Raw genomic sequence first — 20,129 nt, 5'->3', positions numbered from 1 at the left:
GCCTGGAGAATCCCAGGGACGGGGGAGCCTGGTGGGCTGCTGTCTCTGGGGTTGCACAGAGTCAGACACGACTGAAGCGGCTTAGCAGCAGGAGCAGCTAGAAAGCTGCCTTCTAAGAATGCTGCCCATGATTATCACTCTAAAGGAGCTAGAAAACAATGTGAATGGGGTAACTTCCACAGAAATTCCCCAGCTCTTTCCTCACCTGTGCAGATGTTAGACATCAGTTCCCTCTCCTCTGAGTGTCCTCTTGGAGCTTCATCCTGTGGGTCGGAGCCCATCTCCTGCCCCAGGTGCCCTTCTCTCTTGTCTGCATCCTGTGGGTTAGAACCCATTCCTCTTTCGTCTGGGTCCCCTTCCCTGTCTTCACAGTTCTCAAAATCAGAGCCCATGCCCTTGTCTTGTGAGTCCTGGGCTTCACACACACCCTGTTTGTCGTCTTGTTCCATCCAGGAAGAACAGGATGAGGGAGGTGACCAGGGATACCTGCTCCAAACAAAACAAACACAGATCAAGATCACGTGGGTCTGGCCTCATCCCCTTACCAGGTCTGGCTTTGATTGCCATGAAAATTGATGGCACAGTCCAATAAAATGTATAGAGTTCCAAGCCCTAGGTGGCAGATCCTAGAGACTCCATTTCATGCTTTAAAGTAAATAGAATCAATTGAAAAGGAGGCTGATCTAGGTGGCAGAGAAACAGTAGTAACTCACAGGGCCACATGCCAACTGCCACCAGATTATAGTCGATCTGCTTCCATCTATGAAATGGATGGGTTTCCCTGGTGGCTCAGAAGGTAAAGAATCTGCCTGCAATTCAGGAGATCCGAATTCAGTCTCTGGGTTGGGAAGATACCCTGACCAGAGAAGGGAATGGCTATCCACTCCAGTATTCCTGCTTAGAGAATTCCATGAACAAAGGAGCCTGGCGGGCTACAGTTCATGGAGTCGCAGAGAGTCAGACAAGACTGAGTGACTAACACTTTCATGAAGTGGATTATTCTATTAGCATGGCTCTCTAGCTTTAACAGTGGGTAACAGTGGTATTCCCATTTTACAGATGAGAAAACTTGAAGCTCAAAAAGAGGACTCCACAAGGCCAACTTGTAAGCAGTACCATTCTGGGTACCATACCCTGCCATCTTAGTTTTATGAATTTCTGGTGACACTTATTTGATTTCTTTACTTTACTGATATAAAAAATTTTTTTGCTAGTGTTAATTATAGCCACTCAGCCTTTTCCAGGGGATCCTCCTGACCCAGGGATCAAACCCAGGTCTCCTGCACCGCAGGCAGACTCTTTGCCGTCTCAGCCAGATTGGCAGAAATTGGGGATTAAACTAATCATGCTGCCTCAAAGTTCCATGAGTTCTTTACTCTTATTAAAGCTTGCCCTTCTCTAAACATACACAATTTTTATTTGTCAATTATATCTCAGTAAAACTGGGTTGGGGGGCGGCACACATCTTGACCTCCTGAAACCCACAACAGTCTTTGTGAGGATTTTAGCTACTTAGGAGGGGGCCTCGAAGGAACCAGAGGAAAAGTACAGTCAAGACACAAGAGTAACAGAAGCATCAGGATATTGACTTCTCCTCTAAGACTGCGTCACTACCAGCGGCAGCACCCAGCTCTGCAGTGAGGACCTGCCGCTTCCTGTGAGTTCAAGAAGTTCAAGCTTTAGTAGGTCTCCTGGGGACAGGTGGGGGGGACGCAGGGACCCTCTGTATTAGAAGCCATCTCTAGAACCTGATGACATATTTTGCCTTATTTATGCACTTTAATTGTAGATCGACCATAATAGGAACCTCCCCTGGCACAATTGTCAAAATTAAAACAGAAAGGTATGGTACCCAGAATGGTACTGTTTACAAGTTGGCCTTAGGCTTGTGCAGTCCCCTTTTTGAGCTTCAGGTTTTTCATCTGTAAAATAGGAATACCACTGTTACCCCATCATTAAAGCTATAGAGCCATTTTAATAGAATAATCCACTTCACAAAAGTGTTAGTCCCTCAGTCGCGTTCGACTCTCTGTGACCCAATGGACTGTAGACTGCCAGACTCCTCTGTCCACGGAATTCTCCAGGCAAGAGCACTGGAGTAGGTAGCCATTCCCTTCTCCAGGGGATCTTTCCGACCCAGGGATCAAACTCAGGTCTCCTGAATTATAGGCAGATTCTTTACTGTCTGAGCCACCAGGGAAACGCATCCACTTCATGGATGGAAGCGGATCGAACTGTAGTCCAGTGAGAGTTGCTATGTGGCCTCATGAGTTGACACTGTTCCTCTGCCACCCAGACCAGCCTCCTTTTCAACTGATTCTCTTTACTTTAAAGCATGAGGTGGAGCTTCTAGAATCTACCATCTACAGAGCCCCTCTACAGAACAGGCCATCATGTGAGCTGTAGAGAGAAGATGACATCAGATTCCTAAACCTTTTTGTAGATGTCAGGTTTATATATCAAATGTATAGGGCACCCTGCCAAGTCTGAGCACTTGAGCCAAAAATAATTGACCCCTGCCATCTATCACTCTTACAGCTTAGCTCAAGGCAGCAAAACAGTTTATAGGTCAAAGATCTTGGACTGACTTAGAAGTGTCCAGCTCTTTCTCTGCCTCGGCAGTCCCCAAACAGGACTTGCAAGAATATGGCTGAGCAGTGGGACTTCCCTGTTGGCCCAGTGGTTAAGACTTTGCCTTCCAATGTGGGGGGGTGTGGGGGTGGGTTCAATCCCTGGTCAGGGAGCTAGGATCCCACCTGCCTCACAGGCAAAAACCAAAACATAAAGCAGAAGCAATATTGTGACAAATTCAACAAAAGAGTTTAAAAATAGTCCACATCAAAAAAAATCTTTGGAAAAAAAATTATGGTTGAGTACGATGCCCCTACTTCAGCTTTTCCTGCCTGCGTCCTCTTAGAGGGCTTCCCAGAGGCAGCCCGGGCTCTGCGACCAGACTCTTGGGCATGGAAAACAGGAGTTATGGGCAGCTGCCATTCCAGCGGGGCCAGCCTTCCCCCAGAGCCCCAGGCAAGTCAGTAAACCTCTTATTGTTTCAATGCCCTCATTGAAAGGTGCAAGGAGGGTAATGCTACTTAACCTTTCTCTCAGGGAGGGTGTCAGCAGGAAACATTAAAAAAGCACTTTGGAAAATACTTGAACTTGATATCCTGAGTAGTCCAGATGTGGAATTCACAGTCTTCATCTAAGTCCTGATGCCATTTCAACAGCCCTCAGAGAGACCGCAGCCCCTCCTTAATTTTGACGGGCTCATGGCCCTAAAGAACACACTATATCTATCCTCAGAGTTGATGATGTGTCATTTCAGTCGTGTCCGACTCTTTGCGACTCTATGGACAGTAGCCCATTAGGCTCCTCTGTCCTTGGGAATCTCCAGGAAAAAATTCCGGAGTGGGTTGCCATGCCCGCCTCCCGGGGATCTTCCTGACCCAGGGATGGAACCCACGTCTCCTGCATTGGCAGGTGGGTTCTTTACCACCAGTGCCATCTAGAGTTGATGATATACTCCTTCAATTAGAGGGAAAAATCAAGCCTTTCTCTTAAACACCACAGGAAAATGGCTGGGACTGAAGATGGTCACTAAGCAGTATCCTGAAACACAGCGGAGTCCCTTTAGAACTTGTTACTGGTTACAACCCAGGTCCCAAACGCAGGATTAGGCCATAGGAGAAAATCCCTTTAAAGCCATAAACCGTTTAAGACGTCTATCCCTCAAGGGACTCTTGACCCTAAATCACTTCTACCCATCACTCTCTTGTCTCCTGGAGCTCAGTCTCCATAATAAACAGCTACATCCCTTGAGTCAGCAAGTGTAATACATCCTGAAGGTAGGGGGGTAGAGAGGTCAGAGGAAGGTTTGTGATCTACTGGTTTGCTAGTGACTAAAAGCAAAAGCAGCAGAGGTGGGGGGAACTTAAAGGGAACCTAGTCAATGATTTCTGCCAACCTAAGACCAGCAAGAAGAATTTTATATCCATAAAGCAGAGGAATCAAATAAGAATGAGCCTCACCAGAAACTCATAAAACTAAAATGGCAGGGGATGGTACCCAGAATGGTACAGAAATGACTGCTGCTCTCCACCATGAAGGGCAGGGCTTAAGGGTCTACCTTGGGCAGCAGGACATCTTAGGGTTTTACCTCTAAGCCTTTTAAGGACAGAGCGCCTTCTGAGAGAACACAGCAGACAGCAAAAATGGAACAGTGGACTTTCTGATTGTGATTTCTTGGGAACCAAGAGACAGTTCATACCAGAAATACTAAATAAATAAACTTTTTTTTTTTTTTAGATTTAAGTGGGGAGACAGGAGGAGAGGCAGAGTCTGAGTTCCCCATTTAGGGCCGGTGTATGAAATTCATAATGCTTCCCTACTCAGAGTTAAGGAGGCTCTGAGCTCCCAAAGGGAAGATGTCCAGATCCTTATTCACACCAGGGGAGGGAGGATTAGGTTCTGAGAAGAGTGGGAAGCTTCTGTCACCTTGAGAGATACATTCATGGTACAACATCCACTCCAATTTGTTTACAAATGCATTATGTTAGTGCAAAACCAGAATATAGATTCAGCTCCATCCATCATATTACAAGGTTCTAGGCAGCTATCAAGTAACAGAGAAGGCTATTTAGAGGTAAGGAAGGGCAGTCACAATGTATTATTAGAAGAAAACTAGCTGGTTTAAAAATAATCCCATTTATTAGGATATGCACACTAGCATACATATCGTTATACATTTACACAGGTTCAGAGAAGAAAGTCAGAAGATTACTTATTAAAATGTTAAACATCTCTTGGTCATTTCTAGGGACTTAACATCATTTAATCTTAACAAGAATGTAATGAAGCAGGGTGTGAATTTCATGTTCAGGAGGAAAATGAAAAAATGATAATGTTGGTCACTCAGTGCCCAACTCTTTGCAACCCCATGGACTGTTGCCCACCAGGCTCCTCTGTCCAAGGGATTCTCCAGGCAAGAATACTGGATGCCCTCACCCAGGGGATCTTCCTGAACCAAGTATTGAACCTACATCTCTTACACCTCTTGCACTGGCAGGCAAGTTCTTTACCACTAGCGCCATCTGGTTCTAATCACTGACTTAGCAGGGAGAGCCTTGGTTTTGGCCATCACAGACACTGTGCTATGTGACTCAAAGTATTTGCCCCTCTGGACTTCTGTTCAGTGAGGAGATTGGGTTTGAATGTGCCTGAATCCGCTTCTCAAAGTCATGTGACAAGAAAAGAGCGTGAATCCAGACATTTCCAGCCCCAGCTTGTGTACTTGACTCCCACCACAAGCTGCTGGCTCCCTCAGTGCCCACCAGCACCACCACAGAAACCTTCTCCAGGGTCAGATCACTTCAGGGTGGGATCAGCCAGCTTTGCCAAGACTGCTCAGATCCTAGTTTTCAGAATTTGCAATATGTTCATGTTGCTTTCTTCTCAACCCACACCCTCCCCACATCTCAAAATAGTGTAATGTTTCTAACTCTGTAAAGTCAGTAGGCTCCAGTGCCTTCCAGACAAACTCAAGCCCATCTGAAAGATCAGTCTGAAGATGCTGCTACAGAGTGGAAGTGAATGTGATCGAGTATGGTGGAAGGAGGGAGGGAGGGTGGGAGAGAATGAAGTAGAAGAAGGGGAAGTGAAGCCAGCAGCTGGCCCAGAATTAGAATTTAACCTGCCTGAGTTTATTGGCACCTTCTCCCAGTAGCTCCTCTCTGGACCTCTAGAAAGGCAAAAGCCATTCCTTTCCAACAGCAGAAGCCTCAGCACTTTATGGATTCAACCTCTCTTCCTGCCAAGAGGTGGAAGCTGACAAGCACACACCTCGCCCCCACCGTCTTATGGATGAGCCATTGACCCTCCTTGTCTGGGGCCTTGTGCAGGGAACCCGAGTCCCGCCACCTCCTGGTGGGGATGGGAGGGGTAGAGGGTGGTGCTCACAGCTCCCCAGTGGCCAGATGTCTTCCACTGGGACCACCAATGGAGCCGACCCTGCACTCGAGGGCATCCCTCTCATTTGAGTAATTCTGTTGGGTGAGCACCGAGGGTCACCCAGTTTTCCACGTGACAAGAACTTAGGCTCGCTAGCTGAGCTCCAGATGACAGGGCTCTGAGGTATTGTCAGGCCTCTCCAGTCGCCTTGCCGTGGCATTTCTACTCCCAGGGAAGAGGACAGACGCCCCTCACCCCCAGGAGCAGGTCCACCTGCAGCTCCCCATCCCCCCTAACCCCCCAACCCCCAGGCAGGGCAGGCGGGACCAAGCTGGGGGAGCCGCCGCCTGAGCACAGACCTCTCCCCGCCCGTTCTCAGACAGGATGGGGAGTCATGTGCCAAGGCCACTGCCAGGTGGCGGGGAGCCAGGCCAGCGGCGCTGTCATGTCAGGGGAAGGAAGCGGCCAAGAGGCCGGCCAGGAGCAGCTCCTTTCCTGTCCCCTCTGCTGTGGCGGGTCCCTTCCTTACCTCGGAGCAGCTCAGTCTCCCGCCTCCCCCACAGCCCCGGTGCCTCCTCCCTTCACTTCCCACGCCCCCTGCTCACCAAGCTCTCCCCTGGGAGAGTTCCCAGGGTAGAGTCCAGCAGGGACGCCCGGCTGGGTAAAATGCTGGAAAAACAATTTAAGTCTGTGGCTCCCGAGGCTGAACTCATGACTGTAACTGGGGTCTAACCGGGAATTCCAGGGGGTTAATCATTTGTCAGTCTTCAAGCATCAACTGGGTAAACAATCAACCAGGGGGATATGGCCCTGGGAGTCCTGCCTCCTCGTGAGTGAGCCTGTGGTCAGAAAGGATGCAAAGGGCAAAGAACTCCACCCCCCATACAAGGAGGAGATGCCTCCAGTGAACCCCGGGAATGGGTCCACATCCCAAGGGGCAGCTGACTTCCCAGGCACACACCCAGACCGTCCAGCCCCACATGCCAACCTCCCAAGTGGCAGACTGCTGCGGTGAGGTGCATGGTAATTCCAGACAGAGCCAAAAGATTATTGCAGCTAAGTACTGACCACTCTCCAGACAGGAGAAGCTAAAATAATATGGTTTCCTCCTTGTGGTTACTGTTTTTTTTTTTTTATGTTTTTTTTTAACCTGGAGAGGGAAGCCCAAGTGGGAAAAAAAAGAGAGAGAGAGAAAGGCTCAAAACCAAGGCAACAGAGAAATCCATTTACAACCCTGTTGGCCAGAGCTAGTCTGAGATTCTTTCCAATCTTTATGGTCAAGAATAGCACATATGTCCTTGGGGTCAGGCATTTCCTGTTGGTTGGGCCAGAGCCCCTCAGTTTGGCCGAAGGGCCTCAGCTTGTCACAGCTGCCAAGCCTGCACCACCATCCCACGCCTTCTGCACAAAATAAAAATTACTGCAATGCAGAGACAGATCCTAAGTGCCTTCAAAGTTAGACCATCTGCCCTAAGATGGGAAGGCACAGAAGCTGAAGGTTTTCATGCAGGTGTTTACTCATCCATATTTTACATTTAACTGAAATAGAATATTCTACCTGATGCGCAGAAAATCCTTCTGTTTTTTTTTTCTTTGCTCTGCCCGCATCATCTACCACTATTCCCTGTGTACAGCCTCAGCGTTTCTTCTTATCTAGCAACTGGGCAGTCCTCAGAAGAATTCAGGTAACTCCTCAGGATGCTTCCCAAGTAGCACTAGTGGTAAAGAATCTGCCTGCCATTGCAAGAGGACCCAGGAGACACAGGTTCAATCCCTGGGTCAGGAACATCCCTTGGAGAGGGAAATGGCTACCCACTCCAGTATTCTTGCCTGGGAAATCGCATGGACAGAGCAGCCTGATGGGCTGCAGTTCATGGGGTTGCAGAGTCAGACATAACTGAGCACACACACACACACACAACTCCTTAGCAGCTGGCTCAAATGTTCAATGTTTGTACTTCATGGAATCATACACTCGGGAATCCCTTTGCTGAAACTCCTTCCACAGACAGGAAATAGGGGCTCAGAGAGGGAAAGCGACCAGATCAGAGACTGAAAGACAGTTTGCTAGAAAAGTTACGGCCAGAATCTCACTTTTCTAATGGCTTCTCCAGTGATCTTTCCATCTCTTTAATATAAAACATCACTTCGAGAACAGCCAGATACATTTAGGGCGTATACTTACTTGTCTTTTTCCCCCACACTATTTGTCAGAACCAGTTTGACAGAACCAATAGGATGTGTATAGAGAAAGAGAGTTACTATAAGGAATTGGCTTGTGTGCGTATAGAGACTGGCAAGCTCCAAACTCCACAGGGTGGGCCAGCAGACGAGACTTGGGAGAACTGATGCTGCAGTTCTAGTCTGACGGCTGTTTACTGGAGAGCCCCTCCTTGCTCAGGGGAATCAGATTTTTGCTCTATTCAACTGGATGAGTCCCACCCACATTACGGTGCTCAGTCTGCTTTCCTCAGTTTGTTGCTGCTGTAGTTGTTCAGTCACTAAGTCACGTCTGACTCTTTTGTGAGCCCATGGACTATATGGCCCACCAGGCTCCTCTATCCATAGGATTATCCCAAGCAAGAATGCTGGAGTGGATTGCCATTTTATTCTCCAGGGGATCTTCTCCATCCAGGGATCAAACCCATGTCTCCTGCATTGCAGGCAACACCAGGGAAGCCCAGTTATGTGACTCCTCCAAGTTTACCAACTTAAAGGTTAACCTCTTCCAAACACTCTGTCACAGAAACACCCAGAATAATGTTTGACCAAATATGTGTGTACCTGCTGGCCCAGCCAAGTTGATGCATAAAACTAACTATCGCACCGTGGCTAAAAAACACAGTCTGCAATAATCCCGTCCTATGTGGACATTTACTCATGAAAACATCTTATTTTTCATAAAAACTATTATTATTATACAGAGAGTGAAACGGAGTCTCAGGGTATATGCACTGTAGAAGGGAAGTGGGGGAAGAGTCAACATCAATCTTAATTAAAGATCTACAGACACATGCATGTATATAGGCACCCCTCCCCCACAGCAGAAAGAGATGCAATTTAATCATCTACTTCACTGAAGGACAAGAGAGAACACAGACTTAGAATGCACAGCAGGGAGGTTGGGGAATATGGGAGCTGTTAACAAACAGCCTTGTTCTGGGAGAGTTGGGGCTGGAATCCCTTAAGGTTATTTGATGGGGTCAGGTGACCTCAGGAAGTCTTTTCCAACCCACATTATTCTGTGATCATGTTCTACTGGAATGAACAGCCATCAGGAGAATGTTAATCACAGTGAATAGGGAGAGAAGAATGTTGGGACCAAAAGGTTTGAGGCACACATTCAATCACCTGAGTTTCCCACTGCAAATTCAACAGGAGAAACAGCCCTTCCAGTTATCTGCCTAAAATAACCATTTGGCGTCATTGATGAAGAATGGCTGGTATGTTTCAGCCCAGTTCATTTCAGCAGTGGGTGACACCTCTCCATGTAACCTGTCAAGGTGTCTTCCAGTGAAGAGAAAGCAAGAATAAACATGGTAGTGATGTCACCTAATCCTTCAGTGTTTCCGCCTAATAAAATTTTAAACTCCGTAGTTAGACTGTTTTCAGCATAAAGTGAAACATTTACATACACTTAACTATACCTTTTAAAAATTCACTAACTTGTGTTAGTCTTATTATTTCCTCAAAAATAACAGTATCAGCAAAACCAAGACCATAGAAAAATTTAAGACACAATCCAGTTTCTTCAAAAGTGGCAACAACAACAACAAAAAAAATGGTAACAAAAATAGCAAAATACAAAAGGAGAAAAACATACAAGTTAAAACACTTGGAATGTATCACCCAACCTCAATGTATAGACCTTATTTGTATCCCAAATAAACAGACTACAAAAACAAAGTATAAAACAATTGTGGACTTGTGAATGAGGGTTAGTTATTTGATATTGAGGAATTACTCTTGTGTTTTTAAGAAATACATAAGAAAATATTTACAGGTGAAATGCTATGTCTGGAATTTGCATTATTTGAAGTGATATGTCTGGAATTCCAGGACAGAGGGGAGTACATACAGATGAAATAAGATAGGCATACACTGATCTCTGTTGAAGCTAGGTGGTAGTAGATCTGATTTTACTCCTGCATTCACTAGAAAACTTACCGATAAAGTTTAAAAACAGAAAACATAAACCTTTTTTTTTCTGAAATTTAAGGCTGCTTATATTCATTTAGGGCTTCCCAGCTGACACTAGCGGTAAAGAACTTGCCTGCAGTAAGAGATGCAGGTTCAACCCCTGAGTCACGAAGATCCCCTGGAGGAAGGCACGGCAGCCCACTCCAGGATTCTTGCCTGGAGAATCCCGTGGACGGAGGAGCCCGGGGTCAGTCACGACTAAAGTGACAGTACACGCGTGTACTTGTTTACATTCTGAGCAGACCATAATACAATGTCAGTAACTTCCACAAAAGGGTTAGTCTATGTTTTACAAAGTGTGCCAAATCAGGAGTGATTACAATCCTTAATACTGAACAGAGCTCATGGGTATTGAGAGGAGAGGCAGAAGGGAAAAAGATGAAAGAAATTTAAGTTTCATGATTTTGAATCTCTCTTTTTTTTTTCCTATTTATGAAATAGAGGAACAGCTGTTATATACAAAATAGAATCAGAAAACTGTTTCTGCTTTCATAACTACTTGCATTTTTCCCAAGAACTCAAAGAAGGAGTTCTTAACACCACAGCCAGTGCTTGTTTCTTTCTACCATTATTAGTTCAGCCACTCTACAATCAAGAGAGAAGACGAGGGAAATCCCTGGAAGTCCAGTGGTTAGGACTTTGCAGTCTTACTGCCAAGGTCCTGAGTTCAATCCCCAGTTGGGGAACTAAAATCCCACAAACCAAGTAGTGAGGCCAAAAATGGGGGTGGGGTGGTGGTGCATGGGAATAGAGAAAATAAACCTGGCTGGGAGCCCTGGCTGTGACAGCTCTGGTAGAGGAATGCTTTATCCCCAGTAAAGTCAAGCCGACAAACCGATGCAATGGTCCAACAGACGAAGTACATCAATAACTGGTCATCTCCAGAATGATCTCCTAAGGCAGGTGTCTCCAACTTCTGGGATCTAATCTGAGGTGGAGCAGATTTAATAATAATAGAGATAAAATGCACAGCAAATGTAATATGCTCGAATCATCCTGAAACCATCCTCCCCCACCCCTCCCAGCCCCACACTGCCTGGGTCCATGGAAAAATTGTCTCCCACAAAGCTGGTCCCTGGTGCCAAAAAGGTTGGGGACCACTGTTCGAAGAGGATTAAAAAAAAATGTGTGTAGATGAAAAGAAAGCTAATACACTAGTGATTTATGAAAATGTTATCTCCATGAGATGCACCCTGGCAGGAACAGAATTACCTTAGCAGCCCAAACTGAGGACTTTTAAGTTGTGTCCTTCTCAGGGAACCACTAAGGATGCCATCCAAATACACTCGAGATACCACATTACAGAGAGAACAGCTAGACAAGATCATGTTCCCACTTCATGTTGGAAACTAAAGGCTTGCAGATAGTTTCCATCTTAACCAAGAGTACAGGCAAGTCTGTGGCGCATGGAAGCCACGACAGGACACAACCTTCATCTAAGCAGTGGGGCATCTGTCTCAAGAAGGAGGTCAGAGTGTCCAGGGCCCCCTCATGGCCTGAACATCATAGTTCCTAAGTCAATCATCAGGCCCAGGCTGTTTGGGTTCCTTCTGTCCTTTTACCTCCAGCTCCTGGCATTTCCTGGAGAGAGCAGTAGTCCTAAACAAGCTTATAAACAGAATAACTGTATTTTCCTTAGGCCTGGGTTCTTAGCCTGAGGGCCCTGAGAGTCCACGAACTCTGGATACCTTACGTGAAAGTGTCTGCAGAACCTTTCTTCTGATGAGAAAGCCCATAGCTTTCCCTCGGGCTCTGAAAGCATACAGGACACAAAAACAAAGCAAAATCCCTGACATGAACCTCTACTAAGAGGATTCATGATGCCTTCCTATCATTTCAGAAAACCTCCAGAGCAGTTTCGGGTTAGCGAAGTAACAGCAGTTTCACACTCTATGCCACAAGATCTTCTGGTGGGCAGGTGGAGAAGAGATGATAGGGACAGTAAACTCTGAATCAGGCATTAGCACAAAAAACATCCGTATGTTTCAAAAAGGATGGAGCAGAATGAGGGGCATGGCAAATGCAACTTGCTTGATCCAATTTGCTGGTTTAGTCTGTCTGTGCTTAGTCACTCAGTCATGTCCGACTCTTTGCAACCCCATGGACTGTAGCCCTCCAGGCTCCTCTGTCCATGGGAATCTCCAGGCAAGAATACTGGAGTGGGTTGCCGTGCCCTCCTCCAGGGGATCTTCCCAACCCAGAGATTGAACCCAGGTCTCCCACATTGAGGGTGGATTTCTTTACAGCTGAGCTACCAGGGAAGCCCTGGTTTAGTCTAGCGTCCTATGTGACAGATGAGTCAGGCAACAGGGACCCAGAAAGGGTAAGTGAATTACCCATGAATGCACCAGTTGAGCACAGACAGGAGCCTAAATCCCTGGCTTCTCAACTTGTGTTCTAATCCCCTTTCTGCTCAACCTAGCATTGCCTATGGTGCTTGGCTGAAATACTCAGGCTGGCGACTTGGCATCAGTAGTTCATCCACTTTTCATGTCCTGATCGCTTGTGTTATGTGGCAGGTGCACTGAGAGGATGTTAAATTGCTCTTCCAGCCTCTAACAGCCTGCCTCTCTGGGATGTGGCTAATTTATACAAGTTTGACCCTGGGCTTATGGCTCCCATCAGCAGCTTATTTGGGCAGTGAGTCAGAGCACGTTAATCAAGCCATAACCTACCCAGGACACAAAATGCTTTGTTAGTTAATCCTTGTCTTCTCAAAAGAAAACGAATTAAAATCTGGCCAAAGTCACCAACTCGTTCCTAACAAATCATCAGAGTGTTCGCAAAGTCATCCTGCCTGCAAATACATAATAACATGGAAATAGCCATGTGAAGAAGGGAGTTCTGGGATAAACTCAAACTCCTCAGTACAAAGAGCCCAGGTCACATGAAAGGATCATTAAGGAAGGGTACCACCCACCCATAGTCATCCAACATGGCCCATGACTACAAATACAGTTTCTCAGACTCACCCTCTTTTCTATCATTATCTTTTTGCTTGTTTTAATAGCTCTGCATTCTGCATGGAAGGTGGTGCTGAGGTGGGCCAGGTGGCAGGAGCAAGCCAACCATAAGCTAAGGGAAGAGACTCCATCCACAGATGAGAGATCTCATGTGTTTTTGTTGAACATTTCTTTAAAGGATCCACCATTTTACAGATAAGGAAAATGAGGACCAGAGAAGATAAGTGCCTTGTCTGAATTCACAAACACGAGCTGGTGGCAGAACTGGGACTACCACTCAGGTTACCCGATTCCTTTTAAGTTCCATCTCCCCTGCACCAGACTCTCCCAACCAGCTCTGTCATATTCATGGGTTTAGTGCTCTGGCTTTGCTGACAGCATTCATTGACACTACCTTCTTTCTTCCTATTTTTCTTGTTCTCTTCTGGACTCTTGCCTCCCCTGCTCCACCATATTCATTTTAAACAGCTTTCCTCTAAAAAACATAAAAGATATTCTTCAAACTTAAGTTCATGTGATCCTCAGAAATTATCTCCGAATTAACAGATTTTGGATTACCTACTGTCTTTCTTAGAGAAAAAAGACATCTTGTTGCCCAGAAAAAAGCAGTCATTCTGAATTAACATTGACTTAATGGGAGTGTTATGGTAAACAATGAATACGTCTGTCTTTGGTACAGCATTTGAAAAAGAAGTCATCATAAAAGACAGACAGCTGGAGAGAAAAGAATACTTATGGAGCATCAACCTGAACAACTGGTATGTCATTTTCAAAGAATTTTAGGGAGTTCCCTGGTGGCCTTGTGGCTAGGATCCAGCACTTTCACTGTAGAGGCCATAGGTCAATTCCTCGTCTGGAAACCATCCCACGTGCCATGCAGTGTGGCCAAAAGGCAAAACAATTAAATTAAAATTGGAAAAGAGAATCTTAATAGAGTATTTCCATCATGCAATTAAAAATATTTTTAAAGACTCCTAAAAATTCAAACTATGAATGAAACCCTTTCATTGAAAGGAGAGACTTTTCTTCTGCAAAGACTTTCCTTCCTTTTCATTTTTTAAATGCCTAAAGCCAGTTATCAAACAATATTATATTTCCTTCTGCAGAGCCAACAGGTCTTACAAGCTACTGGGAAAAGCAGGGCTGGGGTCAGTGAGCCCTGATCAGTTCTAACCTCATCACCACACACATCAGTTTCCTAGTGAACCATGGTCTTCCCAGGTGTGTAACATCTCAGTAGATCACAATCATTGCTAACATTGAGTCTGGCTCACATCAGCATCAGCTATAATTTTCCATCTTCCAATCCAACATTCAGTCTCTTCTATGATCTCACCATTAACACTGGAATGTGCTGGACATGCATAATCAAGATGCAATAAATGACTACAGAAATCCTGTTGAGATGCCGTCCTTGAAATTCTCTCATACCTTAGCACCCACTGTTCTAGGCGTCACCACTTCCCTTAGTACCCTGCTTCTCTTATCTCCCAACAGGTCGACCTCCCAGGTTTCTGTTTACATTTTCTTCTCCCTCTCCTCTCAATCACGATACCCCTTCCCCTAGTTTTCAGTAAATACCTCCTCTGTCCAGAGACCCCACGAATACAAAACTCTCCCCCCACCCCCTGACCTGTATTCTAGGTCCGTATTTCTAATGGTGCAGCAAGCGTCACAGCTGAGGAGCTTCAGCGTCCCTTCCGTACCGAAGTGCTGCCCTGTATGTCACATGGGACTCGGGACGCGGGGCCAGGGGGCGGGGGGCATCGGGGATGGGCAGTCCAAACTGGAAGGAAAGCACCGGTAATGGCACCAACAGATCTGGCTGCAAACAGAAGTTTGTCACTTACACACTCTATGCTCCTAGGATGGCTGTTCACCAAACTAAGTTTTACTTTTCTCATCTATACAAAGAGAGCAACAAGTTACCTTGAAAGGTTGTTGAAAACTCGAAGGGGCTTTCCATTTGGAAAGGATCTGGCCCTTGTCATATTGAAAAACATTAGTTCTCCTTCCAAACCTCTCTTACAAATCACCTGCCCATTTCTGTTAAAAGCCTCTTTGTTCTTACTCATCAGGTTTAAAACCCTGGAGTCAACCTTGGCCCCTCCCCTCACCCTTTTCAATCCAATCAGCTGCCAAGTCCTTCTTTTTCAGTTCTCTCCTCTATTTTCTCTTATTACTGTAGTAGACGCTTCCGGAAGCATCTTAAAACATAGTTGCCACTCCATTTACCATTTGCCATTGGCCATTCTCCTGCTCAGAAACCTCTAACTGACTTTGCCATTCTGTCCAGAGAAGTGCAAACTCCAAGCCTGAGACAATGTAGCTGAAAGCGCTAACCTCTCCCTGACTTTTCTGCCAGCTAACCTCAGCCTCAAAAAGGCATGATTCAAGCCTCCCAAAAGGCACCTTGTGCTTCTCCTCTCTCACTGTGCTGTTCTCTCTCAAGAAACAAGTCTCCCCTTTCCTAGTGGGAAGCAATACTGGTAGTGGTTAAAAGCTCAGATGGTGCTCTGGGATGACCTAGAGTGGTGGGAAGGGGTTATGGGGAGGGAGGTCCAAGGGAGAAGAAATATATGTATACATATGGCTGATTCACTTCATTGTACAGCAGAAACTAACACAACATTGTAAAGCAATTATACTCCAGTAAACAAATGACAGCTCAGATTCTGGAGCCAGACCACCTGTGTGAATCCAGTCTCTAGCCCAGTCTCTTTGAGCCTGGGCTTTTTCATCTACAAAATGAGAGAAACAACTGGGTCTACCTTCTCAGATTAGTGTTAAATGCTCAAGGAGAATTATTATTATCTCACTTTGTATATGATTCTTTAGGGTACTCTTCCTTATTTCATTCTGCCTAACTCTTGAGACTCCCTTGGACAGCAAGGATATCAAACCAGTCAATCCTAAAGGGAATCAGTCCTGAACATTCATTGGAAGGACTGATGCTGAAGCTGATGCAAAGAAATGACTCATCAGAAAAGACTCTGATGCTGGGAAAGACTGAAGGTACGAGGAGAAGGGGATGACAGAGGATGAGATGGTTGGATGGCATCATGAGTTTAAGCAAAGCTCTGGGAGTTGGTGATGGACAGGGAAGTCTGGCATACTGCAGTCCATGGAGTCCATGGAGTTGCAAAGAGTTGAATATGACTGAGTGACTGAACTGACTGAATGTTAGTTTTAAAAATATAATCATAGTTATAAGTTGTACCTTATTGTTTGCCCTCTCTCCCTCCCTCCCACCTCCCAAATGTGAGTCCTGGTGGGAACATATTGCTTTATGCAATTTCATGATTCCCCACAAAATGAGCCTTCAAATAGTTCTTCAGTACAAAAATTTATTGTATTGAGGTATAGTTGATTAACAATGTTGTATTAATTTCTGTTGTTTTATATATATACATAGATGGCTTCCCATATATAGTGGGAATAGTGGTAAAGTGGTAAAGAATAGTGGTAAAGAATCTGCCTGCCAATGCAGGAGAGACATAAGAAATCCAGGTTCGATCCCTGGGTTGGGAAGATCCCTGTAGGAGATTCACTCCAGTATTCTTGCTTAGAGAATCCCATGGACAGAGGAGCCTGGGGGGCTACAGTCCATAGGGTTGCAAAGAATCAGACATGAATGAAGTGACTTAGCATGCATGCAAATATATACACACATATATAATACACATGTATATATATACACACCATATATATACACATACATTATTTTTCAAAATCTTTTCCATTATGGTTTACTACTAGATACGGTATATAGTTCTCTGTGCTGTACAGTAGGATCTTTTTGTTTATCCATTCTCTCTATATTAGAATATATATATTCATTCTGTATATATTATATTAACATCTGTCATTCCCAAACTGTTAAATAGTTCTTTAAATGGATAAAGTTAGGGCTAATTATTTCCTTCCTCAGTCTCAAAATGAAGGACTAATAGGACCAGGAAATCTAGTGATCTGGCCAAGATTATGTCAGGCAGAGAGCCCTGGAAACAAGCTAGCTCTCCTAACTGGATCCAATAACCTGTCAGCACCAGGAGCCAAGCATGCTTAATTATCCTGCTACACAGGTAGATATGATAGTGGTGATTAGCTTCAAAAGTTAGAACCTTCTCAAAAGAGAATCCCGAGTCCCATGGCCAAATGACAGCAGCCCTTGTTGGCATCAAATAGTCTTGTGCGTGTCCTGCCTCCTCTCCAAGGCTTTAACAAGCAACTCGGTGGTGCAAAGAAGAGGTGGCCCAGAGCTGTGTCTGGATCCATGGTTGTTCCTGGGCTTTCCTAGTCGTACAGGACAACTGCTTCTCTCCCGTCCCTGCAGGAAAGACAGGGCTAGAACCAACAGGGCTAGAAATTAAATGAGGATGAAAAAAGATCAACATTCAACGTTTACAAAGTAGTCAGGAGACTATATAAAAAGTTGCTTGGGAGGAGAGGGCAACAGGAAGCACAATCAAATACAGGAGAAATCTGTATTCAATATTTATTATTAGAGCATCTACTCAGACCAAAGTTTATTCTCCAGCAGTTTTCTTGGGCTTTGGGATTCTGTTTTGTTTGCTGGCTCTGACAGGAAGGATCTGCACATCTTGACTTCTCTTCTCACTTATAGTCATCAGCCTATGGAAACCCTTTCCTGCTGCTGCTGCTAAGTCATTTCAGTCGTGTCCAACTCTGTGAGACCCCATAGACGGCAGCCTACCAGGCTCCTCCATCCATGGGATTTTCCAGGCAAGAGTACTGGAGTGGGGTGCCATTGCCTTCTCTGAACCCTTTCCTAAGGGTCCATAATTAAGCTATGAGACAAACATAGGCTCTTAAAGAAGTTTTTTAAATGGGTATGTGCCGCTTAGGAAGTAGGTGACCAGAAATATTTACTAAGCCACTAATTCAATCAATAAACACAAGTACCTATGAGGGAATGGGGAAACAGAAATAAAAAGAGCTCCTATAGTAACTGCCCCCAAGCTCATTAAAGGCTGTGGCCACCGTCTGGTTAAATTTAATTGGCATTTACCTTATTTAAAAAAAAAATAAAAAACAGTAGGGGACTTCTCTGGTGGTCCAGTGGTTAACAATTCACTGACCAATGCAGGAGACACAGATTCAGTCCCTGGTCTGATTTCCCATGCCTCAAGGCAACTAAGCTGGTGGGCCACAACCACTGGGCCTGTGGTCTAGAGCCTGGGAGCCACAGCTACTGAAGCCCATGCACCTAGAGCCTGTGCTCCACAAGAGAAGCCACCACAATGAGAAACCTGATCACCACCGCTGGAGAGCAGCCCCTACTAGCTGCAACTAGAGAAAGCCCATATGCAGCAAAGAAGACTTAGCACAGCCAAAAATAAATGAAATAATTTTTTTTAAGCATTTCTTCAAGTTTATTTCACACTATCTGTCTTCATTTCTGGGGTAAACCTGTTTTATATTAAAATAGATCTGGTATACCTCTCAAAAAGAAAAATATAAGAAAAGTTCATATATATGGAAATATATCAAGAGAATCAGAACCTAAGCTTGGAGAAAATATCTGCACAACACATATCTGATAAAGGACTGCTTTCCAAAATATACAGAGAATCCTTAAAACTTAACAGTAAGAAAATGAGTAACTTAATTTTAAAATAGGCAGGGATTTCCCTGGTTGTTCAGTGGTTAAGACTTCACACTTCCAATGCAGAGGGCACAGGTTTTCTTATGTCACTATGGAACTGTAAATTAATGATATACCACTGAAGAATAGATGCTTTCAAATTGTGATGCTGGTGAAGACTCTTGAGAGTTCCTTGGATAGCAAGGAGATCAAACCAGCCAATCCTAAAGGAAATCAACCCTGAATATTCATTGGAAGGACTGATGTTGAAGCTGAAGCTCCAATACTTTGGCCACCTGATGTGAAGAAATGACTCATCGGAAAAGACCTTGATGCTGGGAAAGATTGAAGGCAGGAGAAGAAGGGGATGACAGAGGACGAGATGGTTGGATGGCATCCCCAACTCAATGGACTTGAGTTTGAGCAAGCTCTGGGAGATGGTGAGATACAGGGAGACCTGGCCTGCTGCAGTCCACGAGGTTGTAAAGAGTCAGACATGACTGAGCGACTGAACAACAACAACCTATTAGAATAGCAAAACAGCCAAAACATTGACAACACTACATACTGGTGAGGAAACAGCCAAAACTGTGACAACACTACATACTGGTGAGGATGTACAAGAACAGGAACTCTTATTCACGGCTGACAAAAAAGGCAAAATGACACAATCACTCTGAAAGAGAATTTGTCAGTTTCTTAGAAAACTAAGCATGTTATGTTTTTGTTCAGTTACCTAGTCGTGTCCAACTCTCTGTGACCACATGGACTGCAGAAGGACAGGCCTCTCTGTCCCTCACCATCTCCCAAAGTTTGCTCAAGTTCATGTCCATTGCATCGGTGAAATCTAGCAATTGTATGCCTGGCTATTTATCCAAATAAGTTGAAAACTTACATCTCCACAAATGGACGTTTATGGGAGCTTTATTCATAATTGCCAAAACTTAGAAGCAACCGAGATGTCCGTAGTAGGTGAATGGATAAGCTGTGGTACATTCAGTTCAGTTCAGTTCAGTTCAGTCACTCAGTCATGTCCGACTCTTTGAGACCCTATGAATCACAGCACGCCAGGCCTCCCTGTCCATCACCAACTCCCGGAGTTCACTCAGACTCATGTCCATCGAGCCAGTGATGCCATCCAGCCATCTTATCCTCTGTCGTCCCCTTCTCCTCCTGCCCCCAATCCCTCCCAGCATCAGAGTCTTTTCCAATGAGTCAACTCTTCACATGAGGTGGCCAAAGTACTGGAGTTTCAGCTTTAGCATCATTCCTTCCAAAGAACACCGAGGACCGATCTCCTTTAGAATGGACTGCCTGGATCTCCTTGCAGTCCAAGGGATTCTCAAGAGTCTTCTCCAACACCACAGTTCAAAAGCATCAATTCTTCAGCGCTCAGCTTTCTTCACAGTCCA

At 45.1% G+C, this 20,129-nt stretch overlaps 1 protein-coding gene across 1 annotated transcript in view; it reads right to left on the bottom strand.

Annotated features, from left to right (window-relative positions):
- The window catches only part of ZNF697 (zinc finger protein 697), a 34,807-nt gene that overhangs the window by 6,678 nt on the left and 8,000 nt on the right, over positions 1-20,129 (bottom strand). The window contains exon 2 of the mRNA XM_010847223.1: positions 206-486. Within this exon, the coding sequence (XP_010845525.1) occupies positions 206-449 (244 nt within the window). The 5' untranslated portion in view covers positions 450-486. The remainder of the gene's footprint in view (positions 1-205; positions 487-20,129) is intronic.

Source organism: Bison bison, unplaced genomic scaffold (genome assembly GCF_000754665.1).
Source record: "Bison bison bison isolate TAMUID 2011002044 unplaced genomic scaffold, Bison_UMD1.0 scf7180017864247, whole genome shotgun sequence".
Taxonomy (NCBI): Eukaryota; Metazoa; Chordata; class Mammalia; order Artiodactyla; family Bovidae; genus Bison; species Bison bison.
The sequence above is the reverse complement of the archived record's forward strand: the minus strand, read 5'-3'. Positions and strand labels throughout refer to the sequence as shown.